Source organism: Aythya fuligula, chromosome 1, assembly GCF_009819795.1.
Source record: "Aythya fuligula isolate bAytFul2 chromosome 1, bAytFul2.pri, whole genome shotgun sequence".
Lineage (NCBI taxonomy): Eukaryota > Metazoa > Chordata > Aves > Anseriformes > Anatidae > Aythya > Aythya fuligula.
In genome coordinates, this window is record NC_045559.1 from 144,529,630 (window position 1) to 144,556,659 (window position 27,030).

The 27,030-nt window shown below is 35.1% G+C and overlaps 1 protein-coding gene across 3 annotated transcripts in view; it reads right to left on the reverse strand.

Annotated features, from left to right (window-relative positions):
• The window catches only part of ATP11A (ATPase phospholipid transporting 11A), a 124,087-nt gene that overhangs the window by 27,559 nt on the left and 69,498 nt on the right, over window positions 1-27,030 (reverse strand). For all 3 annotated transcript variants that reach the window (XM_032192820.1, XM_032192829.1, XM_032192830.1), the window contains exons 3-17: window positions 24,366-24,455; window positions 23,272-23,352; window positions 19,660-19,767; window positions 16,364-16,492; window positions 15,432-15,535; window positions 12,366-12,416; window positions 10,010-10,074; window positions 8,375-8,456; window positions 7,119-7,269; window positions 5,878-6,075; window positions 3,825-3,998; window positions 2,144-2,307; window positions 1,797-1,868; window positions 457-530; window positions 116-219 (exon numbers count right to left, since the gene is read on the reverse strand). In XM_032192820.1, the coding sequence (XP_032048711.1) occupies window positions 116-219; window positions 457-530; window positions 1,797-1,868; window positions 2,144-2,307; window positions 3,825-3,998; window positions 5,878-6,075; window positions 7,119-7,269; window positions 8,375-8,456; window positions 10,010-10,074; window positions 12,366-12,416; window positions 15,432-15,535; window positions 16,364-16,492; window positions 19,660-19,767; window positions 23,272-23,352; window positions 24,366-24,455 (1,647 nt within the window). The remainder of the gene's footprint in view (window positions 1-115; window positions 220-456; window positions 531-1,796; window positions 1,869-2,143; window positions 2,308-3,824; window positions 3,999-5,877; window positions 6,076-7,118; window positions 7,270-8,374; window positions 8,457-10,009; window positions 10,075-12,365; window positions 12,417-15,431; window positions 15,536-16,363; window positions 16,493-19,659; window positions 19,768-23,271; window positions 23,353-24,365; window positions 24,456-27,030) is intronic.

Consider the following 27,030-nt stretch of genomic DNA (forward strand, 5'->3'; position numbering starts at 1 on the left):
TTCTGTGCCTGGGAAGAAAAATCTGTTACAATATCAATCAGGAGGTCAGGACACTTAAAATCTTTGATATCACATGAACAACTCAGTAGAAACTTAATACCCGCTGGAATCTTACCACTGCATTGCGTTCAACTCTGGATCGTATTTGGTCAATTTTGCCTTCTTTAACTCTAGGAAATATGGAAGAATCTGCTCCCTTACAAAACAGAAATATATCACCTAGAAGAGACAGCACGGAATTCAAAACAGCCAGATATATTTGTATCCAGATAAGAAACCTTTCAAATAGATTTCTTCCAACAGTTTTATAACATTTGCACACATGCTGATACCCATTCCCCTTTTTTAATGAAAGGCACACAGACCATGGAAAAAATTATAAACTCTTTGATAAACCTGCAATAAATTTAAATGAAATAAAAACCCCTAACAGGACACAGCATGTGGTAGTCCTACCTGTTGAAGATTTAACAATTACACTCATTCTCCGTCTCACAGAATCAAAGCTCAAAACCTCTAATAATTCAAACCTGAAAAAGAAACAGAATATTTTTTTAAACAACTCTTGTTTTTTTCAGATACCTAAACTAGGTATTAAAGCTTCAAGCATATGGAATAAAATATCACTCCTAACATGAAAGGTTATATTGAATACCATGGAACATGAACTACTACAGAATGAAATAGGACACTACAAATAGCAAATGGAGAGGTGAGGGCTCAACTGCTAATTACGTGAAACAGAATCTGAATGTGTGATGTTCTGTGATGTTCTTCAATATCTAGTTCCCAAAAACAATAAATATAATTTATTTTAGCAGAAGACTAGAAACCTCATAGAAGAGCACTATACTACCTAGAGAGTAACAAAATCCCTGCCTATAATACCTAGGCATAGCGATAGGACTTGAAATACAGAGATGTTTACCTGGAAGTCTTTATTTAATGTTCTTCAACTTCTAATTCTGACTATTCCTAAATGTGCCAAAGTAATTTAATGACTCCTCCTCAAGTGTCAACTGACAAGTTAATAAAATGAAAAAAAAAAAACCTTATTCTTGCCACTATTATAATTGTCATTGTTTTTATGATTTGACTTGATCATCCCACATTCCTTTGTTTTCTAGGAAGAAAAATGAACAGAAACTCCTGCTCTGCTGTTTTTATATCATTCATCAATTTATATACATTAATCATTTACTCTATCTATCTTCTTTTCCCCCTTTTTTCCAGCACAAACATAAATATCAATCTTTTCAGGATTCATTTCTATAGATATTGTGCTTACGAAATAGATTTGATGGTTAATTAGCTCACTCAGTTCTAAGTCCTTACAACGACCTTACAGCCAGTGAAAGACTACAATGTTTATTTCACTAAAAGCAATAGAAGATTCTAACAAAGAGCTGGATCAGGACTATACCTACAAACTGTGATACATTTTGGGCTGATACCATTTTATTAAAAAATTACCATTTACCATATAAACAAAGGAAAAATATCCATAGTTCCTAACACTATTGATCTATAACATTAGGTCAAGAACCACCATGTCACACTTCTGTTGTTATTTCAATTTTCCTTATTTCATACACTGTCAAACTAACAGACTTAAAGATATAAAACTACAGTGTATGTTTAAAATTGTAAGTATTAGATCATTTACATTTATACTAAAACACACAATTTGTGACTTTTTGAATTTAAAATTAACATATAGGGAAAGAATGATTAATTAAACATATCAATAAAACTTTCTTTCCTCTGACTCATTTTGATGTATTTTAAGTGCTCACTTTTCGCTGTTATTTTCCCGATTTAAGATCTCCATGTAATTGTCCTTCAGGCTTACATAGGTGTAACCAAGTCTGTAAAATGAAACACGTATAAAGAGAATGAACACAATAAAAATATAATATGTATAATATATGTCAGACAGATTTAAAGCTGAGTTTATCTTCAGAAAATAAACACAACAGTTTTTATTTGATTTATGAATATAATCATGACTGCATATTAAGAAAATCATCAGCTATAGATGATTTGGTGTTTGCTATTAGGATTTTTTTTGCTGAAAACAACTTTGAACTTCAGTAATTAGATCTCCAAATTTAAAAAGTACTATACTTAATTACATACATACTTCTGTATTCCCTCAACTAAAGCAACTTCATCAGGTGATGATGATATATATATACGAGATTTTCTTGAGTGCTCGTTTTTCTTCAATCCATCTACATTGTCATCATCTTTTACTTGAACAGTGTGGCAAAGACAAAGAGCTCGGAAAAATAGCTCTTCTCTCTCCTAATAAATAAAAGAAATCATTGTCATTAGTTTTTATCACTTTCAAGTATTCCTTAAAAAGCTTTTTTCTTTTGGAGGCTAGCAATGATTACTACTAGATTACTACTGTTTATTACAATGATTAGATTACTACATGTTATTACAATGATTACTAGATTACTACTGTTTATTATCATACACAGGCAGTATCATAGGTCACCAAGAGAAGCCAACCCTGTGGTGTCACACAACTGGTTAATAGCTGCTAGTACTACTAACACTGCCATGCAAGTCAAGCTGCTGATGGCCCCCCAAAACCCAGTGTACATCTCTTGCCTCCTCTGAGTTTCTACACGTGGCTAAAGGTTTTTTGTTTTGTTTTGTTTTTAAGTTGTTTAAACTTTGACAACCAATATTAAATGCTAGCCAAGGTACAATTCTAGGAGTCCTGAATCCAGACAGAGCGACACAGCATCTGCAGCACAAGTGTTAATAGGTTTTAGAGATTTCAATTTCTTGTGCAGCTTGAACACCTCTCAGATCTATATAAAATAAAAGGAGTGTGACATTCTGGAGTGACAAAAGGAGTGACATTCTGGCAGCTGAAGCCAACAACTTCCACAACGTTTCAGATGGTTTGGCAATAGCACCTTAGCCATTTCTTGTTTCTGGTTCGAGAGTCACACCACAAAGAGATTTCTATTTCATGGATAAATGGCTGTGTTCTAACTGTATCTTTGTTTCTGAATCTTCTGTGCTGTTCAATACAAGCTGTGTCTGTGCCATTTTAATTTGAAGCCAAAAACACAGCTACCTTGGGACCATGTTCAGACAGGTAAAAACTGTAAGGCTGTTGAATTTAAGACATCTTATTTTGCCGCAGTGAAGGTTATGGCGAAAGTATGATCTGAGACTGTGTTGATATATTTTAAAACATATTGTCCATTGGTTGTGGTTATCCTGCCCATTTGTACAATGCTCGTCTGCTGACATGTGAATTCTCCTTAACCTTCACTTATTTTAATTTGTTTTACGTTCCAAAAAAGCCAAAGCATGTACTTGCTGCGTGTAATACATTTCAGATGTGGCTATATTAATTCACTTCTAAAAGCAAATGAGTTTGATTATAAACCTTTCTATAACCACATATACTCTCAGTGATGATTGAGCAAGTGTTTGCATTGAACATTCATTTTCCCCTTTACGAGTTTCCTGCCTTGATTTCCCTACTGAAGCCAGTATAAAATGGAAATCAGCTATTATGTATCTTTATCTATTAACTAGAGAAAGTTCTGCATTTCTTGGTTTTATTTAATTCAGTTTTACAGCTTCAGTAAGTTGGAAAACTTCCTATTAAGCATCTAAATCTTACTCTGAACTATGAAAGGAAAGCATTCATGCTGTCATACATTCCCTGCAGGTATATCCTTTGGTTACTGAAGTTCAAGAATGCTGTATTTCTGCAGTTCCCTTCATCAGCATAATTCATTTTTCATGTTTCACTGTAAAAAACAAGGACCTAGAAAGAGTCATCATACCTTTCCACTTGTTCCTGGAGAAGAATCTATCATATCAATGCCTGTACAATCACGAAGAATTTGGCCATTACAGATAATGTGTGGTATATAAACATGCCCCTCAATGCAACATTCTACAAATGCCATGTTGTTCTCAGTTAATGTTCCTGTTTTATCTGTGAAGACATACTCAATCTGCAAATGAACACAAATTAGAAACAGCAGGAATATGAACAGAGACCTTTCAAGGTATCTTAACAAATGGGCTGGATGTTACTGGGCTACACCTTTCTTTAAAGATGCAAGCTATTTCAGAAAAGAAAGACAAAAGTTTCTTTCAGGAATCATCTTCCATGGAAATGGGGAACTAATTTTTTTTTATCATACAAGAGTACCAGTAAAGCTCTCCTACCAGACAACACTTATAAATAATGTTTAACATACTTTTACTCTTCTCTCAAGCTCCTTTTTGGTTTTTAATGTCTTGCTAGCTGCAAAACAGATACTCATGGAAACAAAATGAATAAAAATTTCATTTGGCAGGGATGATTACTTAATGTGCATGCCTGGATTTGCATCAGTTCCTTTCAGAACAGTCTTCAGGCTACTGTCAAAGTTTCCCACTACAACTACTCTAGTGTAAATGAACACTGAGTAATTATCACGTACAGTTATATACATGTACTAAAAATATGTGCATTGTTATTGCATTGAAAGTCTCTTCTTTCTGTCTCAATATTGATTTTTTGATTTCTTTTATCTTTTACAGTAAACCATGGCATTAAAGGCTAACAACAGCAAAAACAAAACTGAAAAGTGACCTCACCAGAGCTGTACAAAGGGGAAGGATCCACTTTCCTCTACCTGTTGGCAACACTCCTAATGTAGACCAGGGGTCTACTGGCTACCTTTGCCACAAGGGCACACTGCAGGCTCATGTTGAGCTTGGTGTCCCCCCGGATCTCCAGGGCCTTTTCTGCAAAGATGCTTTCCCCTGGGTGGGTCCCACTGTGCCCCATCACCCAGATCATTAATGAAGATGTTAAGCAGGACAGGACCCAGTACTTGGACCCACTGGAGCGCTGCACTAGTTACTGGCCTCCAGCTAGACTTCATGCCACTGATCACCACCCTCTGGGCCTTTTCGTCATCAAAGGGTGTCTTTTCATCTCCTTTTACTTTAAGGAATTTAGATGCTTATATAACCTCCCTCTATAGTAAATGGAGAGAAATCATTACCTTCATGAAGTGTTTATCCTTTACTAATACAGTTAACCATGATAGGCAGAGCTAATTATCTAGCGTAGCTACTTAACAACCACTATATAGGTATCTATAATATAGATGATCTGTTCAGTGAATGTGGAAAATTCCCAAACAGCTTAGATTATGTATCTACTTTCTGGATAACTTAAATTTGGTGAGATGATTCAGCCTAAGGTCTCAGAATCTGCAAACGATACAGAAGATATATAAATTTGCTCCTGCTTGAATGTACAATATTATATGCCAAAGATATATTGGCAAATATATATATATAATGGCAAATACATATTGGCAAAGATATATTAGCAAATATGTAAGAGAGCATTTGTGTAGGAAAAATTAATACAGAACTAATCTTCTAGATTAGCTACAATATATAAAATATGTTATGAAACCCTAAAATAAATTTCAACAATGGAAACACCAATGTAATGAGTAATGTAGTACTTCTAACTGATGGAAGGGACTAAAGTTGCTTTAAGCGACGTGTATCTGGGTACTCATTAAAAGCAAATTTAGTTGTTGTCTGTGTTTCAACACTTCGCACATCAGGTCACAGGTATTTTCAAAAGTTCTAAGTGGTAATTTGCCTTCAATTGACCTAGCTGAGAAATCAGAATTTTTGATTCTGAAAATCAGAAAATATCACATTTTATTTTAAATTTAAATATCACTAAAGAAAATTCATTTTACATCTGCAAAAAAAACACAGTTGCAATGAATTTTTAAATAAAAAATTACCGTACATCAATGAAATTTATTTTTATGGCAGAAATAGTAGAAAAATGTATAATTTGATGAAATTTACCTGTCCCAACTCTTCATTGAGGTCAGAAGTATTCACCAGTGGTCCTTCACTTGTCTCTTCATCAAACATCTCCTCATCCCATGTAAGGAAATAAGAACCAAGAAATTTTTGCATTTCCACAGTGACATACATGGATACAGGAATAATGTAGTTGAAAAGAACCATGAACGCAAGGAAGTCTGTAAATGCTTGAAGAAACTGCCAAGGAAACAAGACAAAAACACTAATTTTTCATGTACCATCAAAAACTGGAAGGTGACTACTTAGATTTGCAAATTATTTTTTCTAACAGTTTTCAAACAGTAAGCAACACATCTCACAGTTCAGCACAGAATGCAAACTTTCATGATCTATAACACAACTATTTGGGCATAAAGAAACATCTTTTTAACTTTGTATTTTTCTTTAGAAACATACAGTTAAAGATACAAGTTACTGCTGCAAATTTCTAGAGCAACTAATGAGAGGGATTGCATATGAATGGTGAACAACTCTATGTGAACAAGAAAACAATATGCATTTGCATATTCACAAATTACCAGAAGAATATCACAAAACTATAGTAAGTCATTCAAGGATTACTAGATTACATAACCTTCAGGCAGTATCATCATCATTTAGTGTAACGAAGGAAATTTTTCTCCACTTTGGGAATATTTAGTGAAGTAATACTATGCTTTCTGTAATACAGGGCTCAGTTCATTTCTTGGTATTCTTCCTTGACTATATCCTTGTTCTCATAAGGATGCTGGACACTGGCAACTGTGCTGGTCTCTAGTGCTCGTAACAGTTACAGGACTATATGAAACTGAGAGGTATTATGACAGAGATTCCTACAGTAGATTCTTCTGATCAAATGTCTGTTATGTAATTGCCACTAGTTGGGCAATTCCTTTCAGTCCTATGTTTCTTTGCAAGAGTTGAGCTCTTCTCTTATTGATGTAACTCACATCAATACCAGGAATCTCAAAAAATAAACAAACAAAAAACCCCACATATTTGCATGAGAGTTTTTATACTAAAACAAAGACCTCATAATGCTTAATCAGTCTTCAGTTAAATTCACATAAACAACTTATGTGCAAAAATTCATATACAGGCTTCCCAGAAAATATACCACCACCACTGCTGGGAAAAGTAACAATTCATGACCTGTAAACAAGCAGGCTGTATATACTTTTCAGTAGAATTCTTATAAATGTAGGGTTTAGTGAAACTTTGTTGGTATTTTATTTCCATACCACATTCCTTTTCCTTTCTGGCTCTGTTTTCCAATTATACCATGGCTCATCACGATAGTCTTTACTCTGCCAGACATGCTTCAGGACAGTATTTATTAGCGCTTTACTGATGAGAATACAGAGGTATACAATAAGGAATACATTCATTGATCTAAAAGAAAATAAAGTAAAAATTAAAATGACAATTCCATTAGTATACAAACTACAGAGATTATTAAAAAAATACACTTGTTCTTCAGCCTAACATTTGTTGCAAATCTAACAATGGCATGATGTTAATAACTTCTCTACAGCGTTTTCCCAATGGAGAAAATCATTATCGAGGACCACTTTCTATTTATAATGTTAACTGCTAAAATTATGGAAGATTACTTGCAAAAATACTTTAATAGAAATAAAATGCATCTAGAACATTTTGCAACGTAGCTGCAATGGTTCAACTGTTACCGTTTCTAGACAGATATAAAAAAGAAAGAGCAAGAACACTGCATTTAAAATTATGTTAACATTAATGATGGGCATGAACTAAAAACTACGGGTTATATACCAGTAAGGACAGAAAGAGGCAAATCATTACTCAGTCACTACATAAGAGAAGGGTTGTCAGCTGGTCAGTACATATTGCCTAAGTCAATTACATTCTTTTATTCCACAACGTTGGACACCTTACATAGATGTGATGACTTCAAATAGTAGAGCAGGACTAGAACCTAATCCTCTCTACTTATTAAAGCAGAAACAAACAAACAAACAAACAAACGAATGAGGGAATTTATTATTTTAGATAAAACAACAAAAGCTTGCCACACACAGGCTTTGTGTTATTGCAGTTGGTCCAAACTGAAAGGAATTATTTCTACTGAATTCAATTTAATTGTAATATAAAGTAATGTTAGGATACTGAAGAACGTAACCGTGGAAAAATGTCAGTAGGTATATTCTAATCAGTAAAAGTCCACTGGAACAGCTAAACTATCATATCTTAAAAAGGTAAGCGTTGCATTAAGGTGGTTTCTTTTGTAACGATAAATTGAGAACCTTATCTGGAGTTATATGACTCATTTTATAAATCAAAAATGAAGCACACAAAAATGAAAATTTTAAGTCTTTTTACCTCTTTTTTTTTTCTTTAAACCACATTTTCTTTAAAACACATCTTTTAATCACATACTTTTAGCAAAATAAAAATAATCCCCTTTTATTCACTATTCAAACATGCAGTTTTCCAACCCCAAAAGAAATATTGAAATTTTTACTTTTCTACAGCAGATCTTTTCTGTGATTTTGACTGGTAATTTAATGCCATCTTAGTTTCCATGCCAGTGTAGATAGCAACACCTGAAATTAGACAATTTGATTTAATAAAGATTGTATAGTACAATAACACTTTAATAACAATACAACTCACTATATTATTATACCCTGTCATTTCTCTAAGTTTCTATGGTCTGAAGAAAAAGGATACAGATTGGGATAATACTCAAACACTAAAAATGGCTTTAATATTTTGGTTCTTCGAGGGAAATCTTAAGAATGGCATTTCAGATGACATTCCAGAGCCACATTTTCCAATTCCTAACATGTTCTCTGCTATGAATGAAAGCCAAAACAAAGCTGTATTTTGAATAAATCATCTTGTGTTTTTAAGTCCTTTTTTTTTTTTTTTTTGCTTTAATTTTAGAATCAAAATTATATGTTGTAAAAGAAAATTCAGCAATGGCTAAACTACAGGATACATGGAAGAAGAATAAAAGAAGGCTACTGATTTAGCTTTCCTCAGAAAAATCTAATACTTAGTGAAACAAGTGATCTTCTGGTATTACTGAATTCCTGCTAATAATTCAGATTGAGAGACTAACCCTCAGAAGATTAAAAACAACTACAAAAAGCTGTAAACAAGGAAACGGATTTTAAGGGCATATTAAATCAGCACCCCTGCATACTGATAAAAATAATATAGTTTTGGATATGGATCATACTGGGGTAATGGCAAACACTGCATGTGTTACACAGACCAGGAATAGCCACTTACACCTCTGCCTGATACACAATTTAACTGAGATCACAAAATCATGCTCTCAAGTTTATGTAAATGCTACAAACTAATTGTATTAGTTATCTACTTCAGATACCAATTCAAAGCAAAGAGGGCAAGTTTAAATTAACGTATACTTATAATGCTTTTTTTGGAGAAAAAAATCTAAGATTTTGATGTTTTAGGCTGAGTACTTCATTGCTATTTAGGATCTTCTTTTTTGGAGTATGGAAGTTGTACACGATAGAGGATGACTTGTACCCTTGTCCCTTTCATTACCAACAAAGGGTTGTTTGTAACACTGCAACTATAACACAGTAACTACCCCTACCACTAGGTTCGCTTGAAGAATGTCAGAAACATGTATTCCATGTTGTGCTTCCTATTTCTGCTGAAGTATTAAAACACTTCCATGGAATGAAGACAGATCACACAAACAAAATACAGTGACTAGTGGAAAGTCTAATTTTGAATCAGGAACTGTTTAGGTGGATTTTTTTTTTTTAATATCATCCTATTTATAGATACCTGCCTGTTTTGACAAGTGAGCAAAACAGATTTAACACTTTTTATCAAGCTTACTACCTTGTTTGGAACAACACTTATTCACAATGCTTGTTCAAAACCCAAATATTTACAGGAATAATTTGTCTTTACCCCTCCCCAAAATCTCTATAGTCATGGAACATCATTAATACTAATTTTATTGCATTTCTAGAAACACCAAACTTTACTGAAAAGTTGTAAATCAAATGATTCAATAGAAATCATATTCTTGGTAGCAACTCTAGATTTGTAACTTTGTTTGATGTCTGCTTATTACTTCAGCATTCACCAAAATAACACAAATATTTACCAAAGATTTTTTCTGTATTCTTTAAAGTGGCTCCTCTAAGGAGCAGATTTTCAGATCCTAATGGCCTGTAAAAGACAAACATTACAAAATGTAAGTATTTAGAAAGAGACAGCAGGCCTTAATGGAAGCCATCTAAGACAGGAAAGCAGTATTACTCAATTAATTTAATGTTGTGTGAAAAAATTAATAGGTGGTACTTAAAGCACTTAAGTGAATATTAAAAAAATGTAGATACCTACAATTAAGCTAATAACCTCACAGTCCAAGTCCAGTATTAGCAATTTCATTTTAAAACGTGTTGAGAAAACAGTAAATTCATTTCAACTACGTATGTAAATACCCAAATAAAGATTCATCATCCTAATTGCAAGTTACTTACTTTTAAAAATACTAATTCATGTCTTTTTTTAGGCTTATATAAATTATAGTTTCGTTCATGTTAGAGTTACTTATTAAAGACAGTATGTTCTGCCCTTTCATTTCAAGTATAAATGGTATACAAGGTATTGCTTGAAATTTACTGTATACTTTTCATAGCATAAAGATGAATATAGGTAAAATAACTTATTGAGAAGCAGGAGGAATTACTGTAAAGATCTTCATAGAGTCTAAAATAGCATTTTGGAACGTATGTAATACAATCCACCATGGGAGTGCAAAAACAAGGACTTCTTTACAGACAGACAACATGCAGCGTTGTACAGATGACATTTTAAAGTATTGCCAGACTATTTATATAGCAATGGAAAAATAAAAAAAAAAATAAAAAAATAAACTCAGTAGTTTTGGATGTTATTCAGAGTTCAAAAATAACAACAAAAAAAAAAAAAAACAAATCAGGGAACTCTAAAACAAAAACCCCAGGGCCATATCTCTGATGTTCTGATGTAAAACCTGCTACGAGTTCCATTTAAACCAGTGGTGTGATGTTACGTGAATGATTTGGTAATAAGACATTGTATCCCGATATAGTAAAAAATGCCAACAGTTCTACTACTAGCGCTGTCCAAGGAATACTAGCCTTAATGCCACAAATTCTCTTCTTGGTCACAGTGTTGCACACAGAGCAGGCTACTGCTGTTTTGATTAAAAAGGAAAGTGCTCTTCAGAAAGAAGAAGGAAAAAAAAGGCAGTGTTCACAGCAGACTGTAGCAATCTACTATTAAATGATGCATCACTCAACACAGAAAGGACAGGAGGATCCTCAGGAAAGGATACCTCCTGCCTGGAAGCACGCAGCTGTCACTGCAACAGCTCAAGAGGCCAGGGCTCTGCCTGACCCTCTTATCTCGGAGACCCCCAAGCAAGAATATAGCCCAGAACAGCTGAGAGGGACACGATCTGCTCTGGATGGTGACAAGAGATTTTTACTGCTTTGCAGTGCAGTCATAGATGTTTCCTTTGGGATCACTGACATGCTCAGCAGCCAAATTTTCCCTCCTCTTTGCTTACTGAGATAGAAAATTACCTATCTACAGACACACTGAGTTTAAGAAAATACTTAGCCAGAATGAATTAACTTCCCACATGCTGGGGCCTTGGATATAATCCAAGTGAGACGACTTTCCCTCCTATTGCTTTGCCTCTTTGTGGAAAGAACCTGAACAAAAATCGGGTACACAAAGTCTTTTCCTTGCTAGTACACAGAAGATCTTATACAGAAGAGACATGAAGACTCATGACACATTTGTACTGCTTTATTTTTATTCTCTATTTGCCATACAAAGAATGTCCTGGGCTACACTAACTGCTCCATGAGGAGAATCTACCTCACTCACTTCAGGATGAAACTTATTTGCACCGGAGGAAGACCCTTCTAGGTGCCAGACCCAGGATAACAAATCATCATTTCCTATACAACATATAAAGTCCATTTCTTTGGATGTTGCCTTCTTGAATACACACAACATTTAAGACTTCTTAGACAAATGTACAAATACAAATCCACCCCTCAGTAAAACTAAACATGACGTTTGGTATGTTCAATCTCCCCGAAGAAGAGAAGGAAGAAGAGGAAGAAGAGAAGGAAGAAAAAGAAGATGACAAAGAAGGAGAAGAGGAAGAAGAGAAATACAAACACAAAGACCCCCTGCTAATGCAACAATATTATCAAAGTACTGTCAAAATACTCACAACATTTACAAGCTAAATACATACCAAATAAAAGCTCAAGGAAAAAGACGAAATATTTATGATATACACAATTACAGTCTATAGACTTTTAACAGAAAAATACTTTATATCAATAAGACAAGACAGCACAATGTTGGTAAAACAAAAGTAATTCTCATTATTGATATCTTAACAATCAATCCCAACAGTGATTACATGTGTAGAAACTCTGTATTTTCCTTACCTTGCAGTAGGCTCATTACTATCATGGTAAATATTTATTCGACCAACAAATCTGCAGGGGAAATATACAAGCAGTTTTACACCAGAGCTAATTTGCATATTGCTATGTATGTATCTCTCAATATTTCAATTTTTTTAATGTACAAGGACAGGTAATTCTCTTTATATACAGGTCATATATATACAAAGAAAACTGGAAGAGCAAAAGCAAGTTATCAATAATTCAGTAACTGAAGGGGAAAAAAAATGCAAAGGCAAATGCTCACCAACCTCCATAAATAGACATCTCCAAGCAACAGAGACTACCCCCTGCCTGCTGTTATCTTGCTGAACATGATATGAATATGGCACTGAGTACCCCTCTGGTCAGTTCAGGTCGTCCGTCCTACCTTCTTCCAGCCTCTTGCACAACCCCAGCCTACTTGCTGGTGGGGCAGAGTGAAAAACAAGGAAAGCTGGAGAAATGGTTGGTAAAGACCATGCTGTTATCTGTCACATCCTACCCTTATGGCAGGCAGTTCAAAGGCACTACCAAGTAGGCCCTACAGCCCTGCAAGGAAGAAGTTTAAAGTATTTCCTTCCTCCTGCATTCCAACAATGGCTGCTGGAATAGCTAGAGAGCTCTCGAAATACCAGGTAACTGTTCATCAGCCAGAGAAGAGATCACTAAAGTTCCTGAAAGCACCAGGTTTCTCTGTTTTTTCACCTACGAATACCAGCTGGGGTGGCCTAGAGCAGTGGTCTCCAAACCTAATAGATCATGCACCCCTATCAGTAAAAAGTTTTGAGCATGCACCCCCACTATGTTTCCTTATAAACTAAATATATGTACTAGTGTATTAGTACATTCTGTACATGATAAAACATACACAAAAATAGAACTTAAAAAAGGATGAGATAAAAATGAAATACACGGTATTTTAAAGATTATCTTATAAATTGTACAAAAACCTTTTACAGCTAAAATTTATTAGTAGTAATATTCTTAGTGAGACCTACATGATTTAATATACTTCTTTATTTCTGAAAATTTTGGTTTAACACTTTGTGATTATTGAGGATTTTTTCTAGTACCCTCGAGGAGAATTAAGCACACATTTGTACTTAAATATAGAAAGATTTAATGAACAATGCATTGGACAAAGTCCCATCACCACAAGCAGACTTACAAGGAGTCTGCAAAGATTCATCATTCCCTGTATACATTTGTGTCAGCACCAGTCACAGGAGGGTCGGCATCAGGCACCCTAACACAGTGGTAAAGCAGCATTTTTGCTTTTAAGGGACACATTAAGTGTGTTTATTTTTTTCTAATGACAGACACTTTTTTTCACAGAAAAGGTTAGCGAATTCAGAACACTTGCCCCTTTGTAAAAGAAAAATACTTAACACCTCCAAGTGTGACAACTCTCTTAAGCACTTTGCCAAAAGAAAATCACTGTACTTCTGTGAGGTACAGAAGATTTTCATGGTCACTCCCACCCTAGTTCATTACAAAGCATTGAAAAGATTCTATTTAAAGGTCTTGTTTTAATGAAATTAACCAAACAGATGATTTCCTGTAGCACTTCGTGCAATTCTGGGTCCAACCTCCTACTGCAATAGCTTGTCTATGACTGATGCAGTGAATGAATTTCACTTGTGGTGCCAACCTTACTCTGGGATCCTTTTTCATATCAGTAGAAGTAGCTGCTCCATAAGTAGTTATACTTGCACATTTTCTCTATAAGACATTGTTTTTATTAAAAAGTCATTTGTTCAGAACATATATTCTCTAGTATATCTTTATTACAGTAACTCAGAGACAAAAAAAAAGTAGTTCTTTATGTATTCCATTATTGAAACAGAATCTAGAAATACCTTAAGCTACAAAATATTAGAAATATCTGTACTTTCAGCCAACTGTACAGCAATATCCCACACTGCATAATTTATTCTAATACCAGGTTCTTTAGATCTTCAGCAGTGTTTCCTATGTACCTTCCAACAGTATTTGCTGGCAAAGGGCTGTATTTCATTTTGTTGCCATATTGTTTTCTCTATTATTTCAGCCATCTTTCCTGCAGCAGGAAGAACGAGTGTTTCCCCGATGATATATAGCTTTTCATCTTTCACTATTCAGTAAGAAAGTTCAAGAGAGTCTTCTAAAGATTTGTTATTAAGTTTACCGAAATTTTCTAAAGCACTTTCTAAAATATTGAGTATCACATGACTTTAAACATTGCTGAAAAAAAAGCTGTGGAAGTTTGTCTTCATGTTCTGGAGGCTTAGCTTTTAATTGTCTTGATAATTGTGATGGCTTCATACAATCATTATGTCAAAACACAACATGCATGTAGGGTGGTGTTCATTGTTAACAACAGCAGATGTAAATCTATCTTTCAAATAGTCTTCACAATTTTGAGTTTATTTGGCCAACTGCTAATGAAGAGCTCGTAGTAAGAGTAGAAGTGTTCGCTCTATCATTTTCTTGTCCTCTTGTGCTTGTGTTATTAGTATTAGCTTCAATCTGCAGCTTCTTTGCAGGAATCTTTTTAAGCCACTTGTCCATTTTTTGAGGGTTAGTTTAGTTAGAACTAGACAATATAATCTGTAAAACCACTTAACCAGGCACACACAAACCACAATGCTTTGCAATACACTGAAAGTGAACAAACAAGTTTGAGTGCCTGTCAACCTCTCTGCATCATGGAAGACTTACTCTTGCCCCAGGATACTTCTCAAACCGTGGACCCTCTGACATACAGACTGAATGAGGGTGTCAGGATCAATACATACATTAAATATGACTAATACTTGATTTCTTTCTTATTTTTTTAGATTGAAAAATAAACTAAGTAGAAGTTCTAAAATTTCCTTCGCACACCCCAATGTCTTGCACACTCCCTGCGGTCACTTTGGAGACCACTGCTCTAGAAGAGACCACTGAACTACCTGCACGGATGGTGACTAAATAGATTTCAAGCTCACTCTGGGGCCCACTCTAACCATGCAGATGCAGACAGGATCTTTTAATGATGATATTGATAGGGTACCTTAAATGAAAGAGATAAAATTACTTTCTTACTTATAAAGGTCAGGCTGAGGTTGTTCACATTCAATGGTAGCATGTAATGCATCAATTTCTTCTTCACTGTGAAATGCCTTTGTATCTTGAACAGCATAGTGAGTCTAGAATGAATAAAAAGGTGTAAATAAGAACAAAAAGAATATGGGCAGATATACAAAATATTAATATGCATATATAGTTCAGTGTGAAACATAGTTACTAGCTTTCACATAAGAGCTAATATTTCAAATAAGATGCACCTTTAAATGTTCCTTATTGGGAAACTTTCTACATTATATGCAGGTACTTTGCAATGTACCCACAAATCAGGTTAACACGAAATTTAAGTACAAAATATTTTGTGAATTATCTCTGTAAATTGCATGCCTATACTGAACACAGTCAGAACTGCAAATAAATATCACAGAATCACAGAATGGTTTGGGTTGGAAGGGACTTTAATGATCATCCAGTTCCAAACCCCTGCCACAGGCAGGGATGCCACCCAGTAGACCAGGCTGCTCAAAGCCCCCTCCAGCCTGTCCTTGAACACCTCCAGGGATGGGACATCCACAACTTCTGTGGATAACCTGTTCCTTTGCCTCACCAACTCTCAAAGACTTTTTTCCTTATAGCTAATCTAAACCTCCCCTCTTTTGCTTTAAAACTGTTCCCCTTGTCATTATCAATATCTGCCTGTGTAAAAAGTCGCTCTCCATCTTTTTTTTATAAGCCCTCTTTAAGTACTGAAAGGGTGTTTGAATCTTTTCATAGAATAGTGTAACTGAGAAAAATTTAGTCAACTGTCAGAAAGTTATATGTCAATGCATCTGCTCACAAATATATATTTGTTATACCATGTTCTGTGTTAAAAAAAAAAAGCAAAATGTAAACTTTGCCTTAAAAAGAAAATATAGAACATTTTATTACCTTATAGAACATTTTATTACCTTATGACTAGATTCACCATCCAAACTAGCTGTTGTAACAAAACATGTTCCATCTTCTCTACTACTGGAGAGAAATATTAAGTCACATGGGAATGTTTCATCTTCTTTTACCATCACAATGTCTCCAACCTAGGGGAAAAAACACTTATCAATCCTGTGTCACCTCAAATTTCAGATTTCAAAACCTATTCAAAAATTAAAATATTTTAAAAATTCACCAATTTTCTTTACACCAGGATGTTACCACAAGAGTAAAGAACTACAGAAATATCTCTGAAAAAACGAATTACACCTTGTGAAAGGAATCAGGCTTGTAGTACCCTTCCTCTCAGGATCTCAAGCCATTTTGCAAGTACTGTCTTTTTCAGCTTTGCAACATTATTTCAGAAATGGAAGATACTATCCTTGCTTTAAGAATAAATACAACAAACCATCTTTTCAAAAATAGCTGGAGATGTGGGCTACTCTCATTGGCTCTTGAGCATAAGCATCTCAGAATGTTATAATTAGAGACAGTTGAAAAAACTAAGAATTCCAAGTCTGCCAATGAAAACAGGATAGATTTTCAGCAGAATTTGTCACTAGAAGTCCATCCCATTCTTTATCTGTTTAAAGGTGCACAAATTAATTCTCATTAATGCAAACATAGATAGCATGTTACAGTCTGTTAAACGGCATCATGGAACAACCAACCAACTATAAATTTAAAAGATAACTGTAAAGCCTCCTTTTGAGAAAAACAGCCTTTGATAAATTTTTGGAGCTCATCTTTTACAAAGGAATATAAAAAATTTACAAATGGTAAAGATATAGTATATGTTTTAAGAATATCAGTTTCAATTAAAAGATAGTAATTTTGGGAATTTTTCATGTGACTCAACATTTGCTAGATATACCTTTAAGTCATAATTCATTATCATAAGATTCAGCTTAATCATTATCCTCATGATACTGCTGAATTCTAACAGCCCTAGCAGTCTGGCCGAGTTCAGTTAATTCTAGTTAAGCAAAATTGTTTAAAAGCAATCAGCAATAGCAACAGGTAAAAGTAAAATTATGATAGCATTGATACAATTTACTAAAATGTATTGAAAAACTAGAATGATGATAAAGATTTAACTTCTTGTAGATAAGCATAAGGTTTAATTAAGGATGTGATATGACAATTGGGTACTTCATGTCTAGGAAAAAAGATATACTTTTATGAAAAAAAAAGGAAGTCTTGGGCTGTTCAAATATAGGAAGACATTAATTCCCTCATATACTTCCTTTTGATTAAATGATTTTTCACGTTTCATTCTGCAGACCCAAGGAAATAAGGCTACACAATGAGAGAGTGAAGTGGTAGGTTTCTAACCAGAGGCAGCGAATATCTTGGCTGGGGCCAGCCTGAACAATATGGAACCTTCATCCTGAAGAGCAGTGGAGCCTGGCTGACTACTGCATAAGTTGCCTTACTCTTCTAAGATGTGTCTCTGAGAGAACTTGCCTTTTTGCCACATAATCATTAAACATTAAATCATCATTAAATCATAAAAACAGTGACATGGTAAATTATAATAAAGCACTCAAAATGAGAACTTATCAAAAGCAGATAAAACACTGTTAGGGCATTATCTTGAATAAACTGTTAAAAGACAGAGAGTCCACCTACCAGAACAAATTGTAAGAAATTGTAATTGTCATTAGTTTGATTTTGCTAGCCCTCTTTACCACTGAAAATATTCATTTAATTGTCAGCTAGCTAAAACACAGTGACACTGAAAATACACATTGGAAAATGTTGTATCGGAATTTTCAGATACAACTCAAAGACAAGAGTCCTCTTAGTTTTGATTTTCACACATCATAATGCTGAACGATCCTTATTATTTACAAATCAATCCATGAAGATGTTCTTTGTAAGCTATGGCATACAAATCAGTCTGCAACCCAGGAGCAATCTATAATATAACAACCTATTAAAACATAAATTCATAATCTAAACAATTTGCAGTAGAAAAAAAGGCAGGAGTCAGGAAAAAAACAGTAAACAAAATACCAACAAAAAGGTATCTTCTTAAAATATAAAAGGTGTTTTTTGATCCATTTGCTAATGCATCAGTTAAAAAGAAATCTCATATTTCATCATTTTTGTAAACTTCATGTAATCATGTAATCAAATGTCCACAGGCTTTAGGGGCTGAAGGATCTGCCTTTATATGATTTAGTCTGTTTTCTTGCATAATACAGGTCAGAGAACTTTGCCCTGTTACCCATAAACAGATATCCTCTCTACACAAGTATTTCCTATGCCTGCCTCAGCTATCCTTTAGTTTGTTAAATACAATCACTGAAAGGCAAAGAACCGGGGAGAAATTGAGAAAATACGGGCAATAGATTAATTACTGTAATACAAATTCCAGTTATGTGGTACTTCACCATTTTTATTTAGAATGGATAACTGTTTAGGTACACATATGAAATACAAAGCACATCATGTTTTTTTATTGCCTGGAAGCTCTAGGCAGAAGTTATCACACTCAAAGGAATGGAAAGCAGAAAGGAAAGCAGAAAGGTTGTGAGCCCTGAAGAGCTATTTATGCCCAAACAGGGCAGAGCAGAAAAAGATATTCCTAATAGAGATATGAGAAATAAGGAAACCCTAAACAAATATCTATCATATTTGCTGAGTTCTAAAGATTATAAGGATGGCAAGTGCATCTAAGCATCAGTAAGAGAAACAAAAAAACAAACAAAAAAACACAAAAGACACATTTATTTCTGAAAATAACGCTCAAAAAAAAAAAACAAAACAAAACAAAAAAAAAAAAAAAAACAGGAAAGGAATGCAGAAGCATTCAGAAGCCCAATGAAGAGGTTGTGATTTAATGGGTAATGAAGAAAGTATTCTGAATGTGTTGTATTTTCTCTATAAGGAATAGGCAAATTGATAGGGTTGACTATCATAATTGGGCTTAAATAACTTACTAATGTGCATACCCACAGATAACTGCAAATGGAGAAAAGACAAAGGACAAGTATCATGAGTGAAACATTCATTAAAAAACAGAAAATGAAAGCAGTAGTTATGAGAGAAGAGTTAAAGCAAAGATAAAGCAGAAACTTGTCTAACTTCTTAAAATACTTTTCTCAGAGGCATTCAATTAAAATTTAGTTTATTGAAGGTCTATTACCATGAAATGTAATAAATACATTTTCTACACTACATTCCTGTGTCTTTTTTTTTATTTATTTTTACTAGAAGTTCAAAGTAAAGCCTGACTCCTGAAGTCTATTAAGTCATAGTTACTTACTCTCAATTTTCGGCTTTGCTTTCTAACCAGTTTACCATGTTGAATGAAATGAACAGGGCATTGGTTCATTGCATTGTCAGCTTTATGTCGAAGCCAATCTTCATAACCCTAGAAAACAGTGAAATGGAATGACGCAGTGATGCACATTTGGCTATAAAGACACAGAACAGCTCTATCTTGCAACAAAAATTTAAAAAGTAAAATAAAATAATATATCATTAACCAAAATAAGGAACATGAAAAGATTTTCGCTAGAACAAATGAAACTGAGATACGGTCATGTTGGACATATGAGAAAGAGCATTCACGGTTACAATTAATTTACAAAATTATATATTTTAATGAAGACATTTTGATAAATAGGGATGTCTATAATATAAAGAAAAAATTCTGTTTTTTAAGTGATTGTCTTTTGTTCACCATTTATTGACTCTTTAGTAAGTGCAAAGTACCTACAGAAGTTGCTGCTGAAAAGGTAGAAGTGGAGAAAATATATTTTGGAAGACTGGGACTCCATATTGAAAGATGATCAAGTGAGGCCATGACTGAAGATGGTCATATTTCCTGCCTGTTGTTCAATTATGTCAAACTTCTTAACCCTACATACAATTTATTAATACTGAAGAATTTTGTTTGCAGAGACTTTGCAGGCTAACCTATTTTGATTGCTCAATTATCTTATGAATTTGTGTTTTATAAAAAAAAGTCAAAGTGAAAGACGAAGAACCTTTAACTTTCCATTTGAAAGGTCCTGCAGTGGGTTAAAGACTGGAATTGACAAATGCCTCAGTGGTTAAGAGATGGAAAATACTACTTGTACTCCATAAAAAGTTTAAATCTAACTATCTTGGGCACATTTGAAAATCAAGTGTGGAACAAGGGTATCACTACCCTGAATGCTCTCAGAGATAATATGGGAACTCACTTTATAACTCCAGCATAATACAGAAGCTGGTACAGCTGTTCCAGCAGGCCCCAAAGTCTACACCAGCTGTTTGAAAAAAGACTATGGGGGAAACAACTGCAGTACTATGCACAGCATGTCATAATCCAGGCTTTGATGAACCACTGTTGAACTACATTAAGACTTTTAAGTGCAACAATTAAAATAGTAAGAGTAGGAAATTATACCTAAATTACCAGCCATTGCTTTCGTTTGCCATGACTTTTGCTCATCAAGAGATGAATCCTATGACAGGATATACTCTGTGTAGTTAGCACTACAAAGAAATGAAAACACTACACTGTAGGTTTTTTTGAAAACTAATGTAGGAAAGTTTTGCATTTAGTATGAAGACAATGAAGGTAGTCAGTATCCTATTAAGGGACAATCAAAAACTACCCTCTGTAGTGGGTCTGGTTGGGATGGAGTTAACTTTCTTCATAGCAGCCCAGCGTAGTTATAGCCCAAACATTTGGCGATTGTTGAACAGGGCTTTCAGTGCATTGAGGCTTTCTATCCAACCTCCCTCCTCCCCAACGGGCCAGTATGCTCTGGTTGCCAAGAGGCTGGGAACTGACACTGCCTGAACAGCAGACCCCAACTGATCAAAGGGATATTCCATACCAGTGTGGTGTGCTCAGAAAGAAAAACTCAGGGAAAAGTGGAGGATGGGGGGACATTTATGGTGATGGTGTCTGTCTTCCCAAGCAAGCATAAAGTATGGTTACACCCTGAGCTTCAGGATGTGGCTGGACATCTGCCTGCTGATGGGAAGTAGTTAATCAATTCCCCTTTTTACTTTGCTGGTGTGCACAGCTTTTCCTTTCCCTATCAAACCATCATTAACTCAACTGATGTGTCTTTTTGCCTTACTTCTCTTTCTCCCCATCACACAGGAGAAGAGATTGAGTAAGAGTCTGCTGGCCAGGGTCAACCCACAACATCCTCATTTTTGTTACAGTTTTAGCCATCATAGTCCTGGAGCATGACTCCAGATGGGTAATACAGAACCCCCATATAGAAGTTCTGAGATAAAATTTGGACCATTCTGACATGGGACTATTCATAGACATTGTCTTGATGTCTAATTTCCTCATTAAACTTTTTTTTTTTTCCCCAAAAAAGACAGAATATTAATACTGAAGCACAAAATAATAGACCTTTCTTCTGCCCATCAAGAGTATTAATTCCTTTGAGTGGCCCAGTAAAAGACGCTGAACATCACGCTGCTTGCACAAATTTTGCTTACACATTCACGTCCTATTTGCTGGTTTTATCTTGCTGCTATGTAGGAAAAATGTTTTTTGTCTGGGCCCACTGACAGAGTGAAGATTGAACCATGCAATGAAATTCACTGAGCCACTACGTTCTTACACTGATGTCTGTCATGCAAGAGCAATTATCATTAGATTGGACTGAAGGCAAAAAGCCAAACAAATAATAGAAATACTCTAAAGACCAATATCTGTGACTATTACTTTGGAAGCCCAGAGTTTTAGAAATTGCTCTGTGGCTATACTGAAATGGTAATGAAGTAAATGAAAATGAAGAATGTAATATGTACAGCTTATAAACTCACTTGCTAATTTAAATCTAGTAAAAGTTTTGATGAATTAATTTTGTACTAACAAGGTTTATGCAGGATAAAGTATTCTCTGTCCTTCTCCAGCTGGCCTGAAACTACTGAAGTCAACAAATTTGGGTCCAGCTCAATCAACAGATATGCAACCACACTCATTCCTGTTTCAATTCTGACCCAGACCAAGCTCTGATAATGCATAGGTCTGATCACTCTGTCTCCATATGAATCACAAGACTCTGTATTCATCTGTGAGTTCCACTAATTTCAGTAAGATTCTATCTATATTTAAGTGCTCATGTTAATTGGAACACTGCAGCATTCGGGTTCCAGGTGAAAAACTACCTAAATCTTTTCCTTTTGGTAGCACTAGCTTGAGAATGAAATAACAATCCCTTACCTGTATTATGCAATTTAAATCCAACAAACCAACTTTTATTAGGATCTTCTATACTCAATGATGTGGCAGTAACAGATTTCTAAAAATTACTTCAATTTTATGGATTAATTTTCACATTAAAAATGAGATAACACTATAACATTTTTTCATGCTAATCTGCAGAAAGCACAGCAGCTATCACTACCAACTGTACATTACCATCAGCATATACTGAAGATGATCCAAAATAATTTTTATTATCTCTTCATTCCTTAGAGGCTACAGAAATCTCAAAGGTAAAAGAAAGGAGATTTATCTAATAATTTTTTCTTGTTCTTACTAAACTCATTTTGAGCCACTGTGGAAAAATGTAACAGGATGTGGAGAGCTACTCAGACAAAAGTCAAAGTAAACACACAAGAGTGTTGAGTAAACACAAGAATGTAAATGATTCCTTCAAACACAAGGAATTATAAAATAATTTATAAGCTTGTGTTGAGCTTATAGTGAGCTTATAGTTGAGCTTAGTGAGACATCATCATGTAACAAAAAACTTCTACTTTAACTACATAAGAAAAAACTATTTTCCTGTCAAAGTTCATCACAATAATTCCAAAGGCATTTCCCTGAGACAGTCTAACACAAAAAGATGGGGTTAAAATAACATGCTAAACAAATACAGAAGTTATCTTTAGTTTTACTTTTGCTCACCTGTTTGATAGCTGTTACAGTGATGACAAATAAAAGTGGAAGTCCGCTTGTAACTGGACTAGTAGGTGTATCAATAATTAACTGCAACAAAAGGAACAAATATCTTCGGGTTATATTTTTGTGAATGTAAGCAGTGAACTAGTCAAACAAAATGTTTCAAGTAATGTTTTCACCAGTATGTTACAAAGTACCAAGGACATTTAATTATAAGGACATTTAATTATAATTAACAGTACTTTAATACAATTTTAAGGATTTTAGGGAGCTTTGGAGGCAAAACCACTGAGCAGCATTTGAAATCAGCATACTGCCGTTTTCACATTATACAATACAGCTGTTCTTAAGCACGCAAGCAGTAAATCCTGAAATACTGAGCTGTGTCTTCTGTAATTATATAAGAAAGAGGTAGAATCCAGAGGAAATTAAGTTGTTCTTAGAATCTGCACAGTTTTTCTTTCTATGCAGTCTAGTGTGTCAAGTGATAGAACTTTTCACTTAACTTTTATTGTTTAATACATTTAAGTGTTGTGAATGGTTCAGAATAAAGACACCGAGAAAGCAGCAAACAAATTACTTGAGATAATAATTACAAAACCAAATAGTCTATGTATTATGCTAAGCAAGAATTATATAAGCATCTATAATTTGTTTTCTCTACAGGCCTTGATAAGTGTGCAGTTGAAAAATTTCTGCCATGGAATGATTCTGTTATAAAAAAATGTAACTTTCAGCATAACTAATAAAAGTTTATTATCAACATAATTTATAATAATGGTTTTACTAATCTGGATGCATTTTTTCTACAAAATAAAAAATTTAAAATGACACTTATTATATTCAACTTAATTAAGACATGCCTTGCCATTCAATTATCAAACCAGGGATGGTGTCAATTTTTCTTTAGGTTAGACTCATATTTACAACCTGGGAATGAAATAAACCCCTTTTTGTCAGATCAACAATTCAAAAACCTATCCAAGTTCACCCATTTACCTCCCCAATCATAAAAAACACTGGATTTTTTAACCCTTTTCAGTTGTTCGTTTTTTTTAAGGAAGAATACAGAAATTTATTTAAAAATGGGGATAGCTTACCTGAACAAGAAAAATGATGAGAAAATAGAAGTTAGCTATTCTTCTGAACTGCTCAAACAAATTTTTCGGTATAAAGTTCCAAAATGTGTACTGAAAACAAATGCACAGATTATCACTGTTTGTGAGAGAAATATTATTCACATCTTTAGTTCAAAGAATCGGACAAATTCAGAAGTCACAATCTATGATTAAATTAGACTAAAAATTGTCTTACTTTTGTTACTTTATTAAATAGTCCACTGAAATGGAATATTAATTGAAATCATGTATTCCTGGAATCATATAATTTGTGTCAGGTAGGACTTTCTGAACTGTGATAGTCTTGGTACTAGGGATTTAAAGTTTTTGAACAGTAACAATGCTCATTCAGAGATTCAGCTCACCTGAAGATATCGAAGGATTTTTAAAAACATCTTAGTGGCTTCTAACATTATTTTTAATTCATTTCCATTTTGTACACATGACTTGAGGAGGTAGGTGGCACTCTGAGAGTTAACTACGAAGTCATAGCATGCTGAGTACTACGTAAAAGTTGCCAGCCCCTGTTCCTTGACTTTGATGCAAACATACTTCTCAAAATAAACTACAGCACTGCATAAGAGTACATGGCTGGATATTTCTCTATTCTTACAAATACCTAAAGCTTAAAGAAGCAAGAAACAGTATATAAAAGTGCAAACTGAAAATGCAAAAATTTCAAAGGAAAAAACATAAAAGTTAAGGAGGAAGGTCATTCCACCATTTAGTCCCTTCCCTTGGCCACAGGGGGTTTAACCTTACTTTGCTTATGCAGCTCACTGTGTAGCTCCCAAAAACTGGATCAGAGCATTGCTTTTTGGAATGCATGTGAAAAATGCCATCTAAAACTGAATGAAAATGTATGAAAAATGGCTTAAGAAAAGTAACACTATTATCTCATTACTCAAATTCTCATTTGACATATCATAAAATGACAACTCCAATGTAACTTTTGTTTTGAAGAAGACAGGCTAAGAAGCTTATTTGCTCAGATTACAATGATTCATACTGTTATGCAAATTATTCCATGTGATATACATCTGAATTTGGCCCTGAACACAAAGACAAGATCTAGAAGGAAAGTACCTCAGTTCCATCTGAGGGCAAAAAGGATCCCCAAGAAACATGCCGCCTTTGTATGTGAAACCCCTACCATGCAGACTATAGAATTATGGAACTTTGTATCGCAGAAAGGTTTGGGTTGGAAGGGACCTCAAAGCCCACCCAGTTCCACCCAGTTCCACCCACCTCCCACCAGCCCAGGTTGCCCAAAGCCCCATGCAGCCTGGCCTTGAACACCTCCAGGGATGGGGCAGCCACAGCTTCTCTGGGCAACCCGTGCCAGTGCCTCACCACCCTCTAAGGGAAGAATTTCTTATCTAACCCAGATCCACCCTCTTTTAGTTTAAAACCATTGTTCCTTGTGCTATCACTACACTCCCTGACAAGTAGTCCCTCTCCTTCTTTCTTTCCTGTAGCACCCTTTGGAAACTGGAAGACCACTGTATGGTCTCCCTGGAGTCTTCTCATCTCTGGGCTGAATGAACCTCAACTCCCTCCATATACCCTCACAGGAGAGGTGCTCCAACCCTCTGATCATCCTTGTGGCCATCCTCTGGGCTCACTCCAACAGCCCCATGTCCTTTTTACGCTGTGGGCTCCAGAGCTGAATGCAGCACTCCACGTAGGATCTTGTGAGAGCAGAGCAGAGAGGGAGAATCACCTCCCTCACCCTGCAGGCCATGCTGCTTTTGATTCAGCCCAGGATACAGTTGGCTTTCTGGGCTGCAAGCACACATTGCCAGCTTTTGTCAGTATTTCATTTATCAACACCCACAAGTCCTTTTCCGTAGTACCATTCTCAATCCACTCATTTCCCAGTCTGTACTCATGTTAGGAACTTTCCTGAACCAGGTGCAGCATCTTGCACTTGGCCTTGTTGAATTTCCTGAGGTTCACGTGGGCCCACTTCTCAAGCCTGTCCAGGTCCCTCTGGATGGCATCCTTTCTTTCTGCCACATCAACTGCATCACTCAGCTTGGGGTCACCCACAAAGCTCCTGATGGTGAACTCAATCCCACTGTCCACACCACTGACAAAGATGTTTAGTAACACCAGTCCCAATACAGACCCCTGAGTAACCCTTGTATTTGTTTGGCTTTAAAGCCTGCACATGCGTAGCTCATGGGAACAATATGTTCTTTTTCTATGATGTCCCCAAAATCAGTATATTCCAAATATTCCCTAAGTAAGCACTTACCCTGCTTAAGAAGTTATTTAAATATTTTATCACCTGTTTGCAAGTCCAAACCCCTGCAAGCATACATGCAAGAGCTGGGAAGCCAAGTGCTCTCCTCTTGCAATCAGAATACCTTCACCGGGCTGGAATGCTATTCACACTGCCCACTCCCCAGCTACTTGCTTTGGCTGCAGGATTTTAGAAAGAACTGGTTAGACTTGATCAAGAATTTTCCTTGTACAACGGTCCCAATCATTTAAAGCTCCTGTTGTGATATGTAGCAATACAGAGAATGGAAGTCCCACACATGATTTCTGCCTGGTGGTCACAGACAGCAGTATCAGCAACAAGGAAACCCATCCCTTAGGTAATTTTAGAGATATATACATCAGTGAGAAGCTGAAGTGG